At 39.2% G+C, this 5,937-nt stretch overlaps 1 protein-coding gene across 1 annotated transcript; it reads right to left on the bottom strand.

Moving 5' to 3' along the window:
* Positions 1-1,062: 1,062 nt before the first annotated feature.
* ren (renin) lies at positions 1,063-5,616 on the bottom strand (the record flags this gene model as incomplete). Its single annotated transcript, XM_079359843.1, has 9 exons — positions 1,063-1,224; positions 1,774-1,872; positions 1,976-2,117; positions 2,207-2,329; positions 2,781-2,977; positions 3,077-3,195; positions 4,530-4,653; positions 4,952-5,099; positions 5,540-5,616. The coding sequence occupies 9 exons, from the start codon at positions 5,614-5,616 to the stop codon at positions 1,063-1,065; spliced, it is 1,191 nt and encodes a 396-aa protein (XP_079215969.1).
* Between the last annotated feature and the right edge of the window lie 321 nt (positions 5,617-5,937).

Genomic DNA, 5,937 nt, shown 5'->3' with positions numbered 1-5,937 from the left:
TCGCATGATAGGACAGTCCCTGACTGTTCAGAGAAAATTAGACAAAAAGATCTGACAGCAGCATTTGATGGATAGGGGTGCTTTTGTTGTTTTGTTATCTCTATGTATCTTCTGTCTGCAAGGTAAGCTGAAATAACTATCTTTGAACAGCAGATTCAGTCTTAAATTGACCCTAATGAGACATGTTCCGCTAAGAACTACTAATTCTGTATCTCAAAACAGGACTTCAACTCTAAATCATGATTTCCTGGCAACAAAATAAAACAATTATAGCTTTATCATTATTTGTCTTGCAAAGGAAAAGGCCTGTTACTCAATGTCACAAGCTGTAGTCTGAAAAAAGGAAGATTCGATTAAGGAAATAAAATGTCCGACTGTCATTCTTGTTAAATATAAAGGCCCACTGTACAGTGTACAGAACAGCACAGTTCATGTCAGACTATGCAGCTGCAGCACACGTGACTGCCACACATGTGTGTCCTAATAATGTACCTTCTAACCTAATCTAATGTTTATACACAGTAATAAACAATGGCACATATTTACATTATTCCTTTGCCGTGGCTAATTACAGATGCTCAGACAATCTGTTTTCACTTTTTAGCCTTAACTTACACATGAATAGAGGGTGCATTCAAAAGACTTGAAGACAAACAATACAGTGCATAATGAAGTTAGACTCATATGTAAACCCCTGCAGTAGAACAACTTTATTCTCATTGGATCCATACAATGAAGGTAGGGATTGTCGTTATTACTATAGGATACAAACAGCAGTCACACAAAGAGCATTTGCTTGTAAATGCTTATAAATAAAAAAGTTTAGAAGGTATTCAGTGCAACTGTTCCAAATATATAATATGACAGAAAAGTAGACTAGGCAAACAAATTGAGAATGATATTCCTCAATTTGTACTTGTATATCTATTTTTCTTTTCTTTTTTTAAAGATATACTTTGATCATAGGTCAACATAAAAAGCAACAGAAGTGAGTACTGGACATAGCAGCAAAGTAAGAGGAATACAGAAAACAAAGCAACACAGCTGATGTTTAAGATACCGTCAGACTGCTGTGGCAAACCCTATTCGATTGTTGCGACGGTCAAACTCTGTGTAGTAGCGGGCGATGAAATTGGCTCCCAAAATCCAGATGGGACCTGTTGGTGGCGGTACATCCAAACCCCTGAAGGTGACGGTGCAAATGTTGCCCTCGATCTGTGTTTGCTAGAGACAAAAAGTAAAGAGTGAGTCTTGGCATGAATAGCCACTATAAAAGGAACATACTGAATTAACAGATGTGGAAGTACTTCATTTAACATTGCAGTACAACAATTTGAATATTTTGTACTAGGTCTTTGAATTTTATTTCCACACGCTTGTATTTTGTGCTCCTTTTTATCAGCTCATTTTGAGGAGTTCATGGGGATTTCGCCTGCTGCATGACAAGTAAATACAGGCTACTTCTTATCAGCACAAAATGAACTCAAGTTAACCCAGCATATGCTTTTATTTCTTCAAGTGTCGATAAGTCAGCCACGTAAGTGAAAACATCTGAGTATGAGCATGTGCAGGGTCTTTAAAATGTAACATGGGATCATATTTTTACAAGGTGACCACATGGTCGGCTTGTAAAATCAAAGTAACTTGTAACTGCAGCTTTAAGATAGTTGCAGCTATATTCCATAGATTAGTTTTACAACATAGGCTACAGTGCTTTATGTCAAGTTCCCCCCTGGTGTATTTTTGTTAATTTGAGTTTATCATACTGCTTACCCATAAGATATAATCCTCCTGAGTGAGCAAGTATTCCTGACCACCCAAGTGGAACGTGATAGTGGGCAGCGTCTTCACAGTTTCACAGTCAACTTTGTACTAAATGGAAGCAACACATGTAATGAGTAATGAACATGATATTTGTTCTCGTGTTAAAGCAAATGTTTATGGGGTGAACCAAGTTGCGTGTGTAAAATCTTACTCCACTCTCATCCAGCTGTGCTCCGATTGTTTTCATTAGCACAGACACAGAGGAGGCAGGGCCTGTGATGTAGGAGGAGCCTGTGTCGATCACAGCTGTGCAGCCCTCAGCACAAAACATCATCTCCACCCCGACAGAAACACTGAAAGAATGAGAGATGAGGTTGAAAATGAAACAGATGTTTCTTGTGTGTGTGTACACACTGAATAAGTAATGAAGAAAAGCTTGTACCCCTTCATGGTTACTTCCCACTTGCCCATCTCTCTGGTGTCCATGTAATTAAAGCTTCCAGTGTAATAGTTTGGATCAGTGCCGCCGAGAACCAACTCTCCACCAGGGGAGTGTTTAGGGTCCCTAAAAAAAACTCAAATTCACCCATTAAGCCAAACTTTGAGATGCATGTTCTAAACTTGAAATCTGAATCTATGATTTGGGGATTTTTTTGTTTAATCGTGTGACCTGTATCCTTCCTTCCTCCCATGAGAAGGAAAACAACATTACGTCATTTTGCACAGTTTTCTTTCTATGATAAATGAAAAAAAAATAAAAATGCAACGCACATGAGAAAACAAAAACGGATTTTTTCTTAATCTTCAGTGTGTTCTTCTTGTTTCTCTATCTCTATTAATAGCATGTTTTTCTTTGACATGGCCCATTAGATTCAAAACAAATTCCCAAAAAGAACAGAAAGTTTTCCACATGGTTTAATTTAGAGAAGAAAAAAAATATTTTGCACTGTTTGTGCAGTTGTTATTATACAAATTGAAAAAATATGCTTAAAATGGGTTAAATTACTTCAACCCACCTGCTGTAATAGACAGAGAACACCTGTTCCTTGAGTACATGCTGAGACATGATGCGGTCAAACACCGGTGTGATACCATCAATGGCCACATTAGGGTAACCCATCCCCAGGACTCCATCAAACTTTGCAAAGATGAAAGGCATGGCAGAAAGAGAAGTTGCTTCAGCAAACACCTGCACCACAGGAATACCTCCGACCTGCAGGGGGGGGAAACAGGGTTATAAGAGTGTCAAAATGAGGCAAAATGGCTTTACTTTTCTTTGTCTTTTTTTTTGCAGAGCAGACTTTGAACTCACCACGACCACATCCTCGCTCAGAAATCCCCTGACATTTCCAGAGGCGTACTGGATGGAAAATCCAGTGCCATTATCAACATGAGTTTGGGATTTGGAGGCATCATACCTGTTGTGAGTAACTAAAAGTTCAAAGTGCATTTGAGTGACAAAACAACTGTGTATTTGGCTTTTGACATACATCATGCAAATGTCATTTATTAGCAAACATTCTGGATTAAATACAGGGTTGATAATTTTCTCCAGATACATTTTCTTAAGATTTTAGTTGAAATTGTCTTTAGGTCCTGATAGAAATGAATAATTGATGTGCTATGAAAAAAGAACAAAGACAATCTGTCATCTGTAGCAGCTGCAAATCTATAAAAACTTTGTCCAATGTCTGCAATGAAATACCCATTTTATAATAATATAATAATTTACACTTTATTAATCCCACAAGGGGAAATTCAGTTTACACTCTGTTTCATTGACACACATAGGCCGAAATAAATACTCGTGCCCAAACAGGATCCTGGTGACATGCATTAATGGTGAGGTCTCAGAGTGAGGGGGCTGCCCACAGCGAGCGCTCCAGAGCAGTTTTTGGGGTTCAGTGCCTTGCTCAAGGGCACCTTGGCAGTGCTCAGGAAGTGAACTGTCACCTCTCCAGCTACCAAACCAATTTCTGGACTTGGCTCGTGCCAGGACTTGAGCCGGCGACCCTCCAGTTCCCAACCCAAGTCCCTACAGACTGAGCTAGTCAGTCCCAATTAATAACCAAACATGCCTCTCAGTCTCCCTGCTTGTACTCTACCCTCATGCGTGCAGGAAGCCCACACCCATTGTGGCACCAATGACAGAGTTTAAATACTGAGAATTTACTTGGCGCTGAATGAGACGTGAGACTACGTAGTTTTCTCAACTTCTGGAGCAACATTTTATACATGTAAGAGAAGGGTGTGGATTTAAGAGGGGAGGGGGTTGGTGTAGACAGGGCACTGAGGGAATGCTACTTTCAAAATCACGCTAGTTTTTGAAAATTACCAACGCTGTCTTTAATTGAAACCTGTAGTAATTGTAAACCTTTGAGGGTTGCAAATGTGAAAAGAGATCCTAATTAAAGGATAATATTTAACCTTTCAAGTTAATGATGGGAAAGTTCATTTAGATCCCCAGAAGTTAACAAATTACATAACTATGTTAGGTTTTTGTTACTGAACAGGTTCCACAGGTACCACTTTTACAACTTTTCAGATAAAGCTGAAAACAAGGCTATAGCTATCAGCGTGAACTTAAACATTTAAATGTGTGACCAGCAGCTTAACAATGTGCTGAAAGCTCATTTAAAAGCTTCACAAAGCCAAGGCCATATGCCTATATGGGGATTATTTATTTTATTGCCACATTGTCATTTGTACAAAGTAATTATATTTATCAATCATTGCTGCTTATATGTGTGGCCATGGACACTTACAACAGGCAGTGGAGAAAGGTGAGCAACTTTGAGAAGGCACCCACAAGTTTGATGAGCCAGTGTCAAACACGACGTTGAACAGCTGCGCCGGAGAGCCGATGCTGATTTCTCCAAAGTACTGAGTCTGTTAGGAAATGACAGAAATTGTTGGATTTATTTCTTTCCAAAACATTGTCAACTTTAATTCATTTTAAGTTTGAATGTTTGCTATTTGATTACTTCAGAATGCCATGAAATACAAAAGCATTTCTAATGACTCATACAGAAAGTACAGTTAGGAAGCAATTTAAAAGTAACTGAATGTGATTTCAGGCTCAAACTTGTATGCACTGTAGATATTCTACAACATGCATTACTCAGAAATATACAATACAGGTTTTGCAAATTGTTCTCCAAATATAAAATGCATTAAAGTGTCTCACATCCAAGTAGTTGGTCAGAGGCGTGGGAACTGTGCCGTTGTTGGTGTCGTCTGTGCTCATCTGGGCCAGCTCAGTCAACACCTGCTCTGCAGAAACACCCATCTCCCTCAATGTCTCCCTGATAGTCGGCATCTTCTGTAGGCCAATCCTGGAAACAAACCAGACGAGTGAGAATGTTGTAAATTCATCAGCCGAAACATTATAAAGGGAACTTGAAGGGAACGTGGGATGTAATGACAGAATAAATCTTGGCTATATATGTCTCAGACAATCTGGTACGCCTGTTCATCATTCCAGTTTTACAATGAGCTTTTAATAAAGCACAGACCACTTTGCTCTCAGCTCCTAGCCAGTAAATGAAACAAAAACACGTGTTAAACCAATGCTAAAAACACAAGCTCTGCTGATGAACTCATGAGAGCCTGTTTTGGTGTTGTTGTTTCTTTTGTTGTTAGCTGTCACTAGTTGGCAGTCAATTTTTTTTTTCCGTACAAACCAACAGTTACACAGGAAATCTTTAACTCTGAATAATATTTTATTCCTCCCGCATAACAAGCACGTAAAAAAGTAGGGGGAAAAAAATCTTACCTTATCAAAGCATGGCTTGAAGTTACTGTCAATAATAGTGCAACCAAACACATCCAAGGATTAATCTGAAGTGCCATAGCAGTTTTTCTGATCAAAACAAGCCAGAGATGAAGGCAAACCTAAGATAAGACTTTCTACCTTTATAAAACTTTTACTGTATGCAAGCTGTGACTCTCTTTTCGTCTATGCCCATTCCCTTTGACTCGTTTTATACCATGTCCTCCTCTCAATCATGGGCAACTGACTCTGGCTGGGACCTTTCCTGGAGGTGACCACTTGAAAACAAACTCCACTCCCCCCCATACCCTCCCGCCTTGGCTACACAACCCCTTGATTGATAAACAGGTCCCGGTGAGAGGTCTGAACTATGACCTCTTAAATTACTCTCAAGACAGAAA

Source organism: Symphodus melops (assembly GCF_947650265.1).
Source record: "Symphodus melops genome assembly, chromosome: 13".
Taxonomy (NCBI): domain Eukaryota; kingdom Metazoa; phylum Chordata; class Actinopteri; order Labriformes; family Labridae; genus Symphodus; species Symphodus melops.
This window is presented reverse-complemented; position numbering and strand designations above follow the sequence as displayed.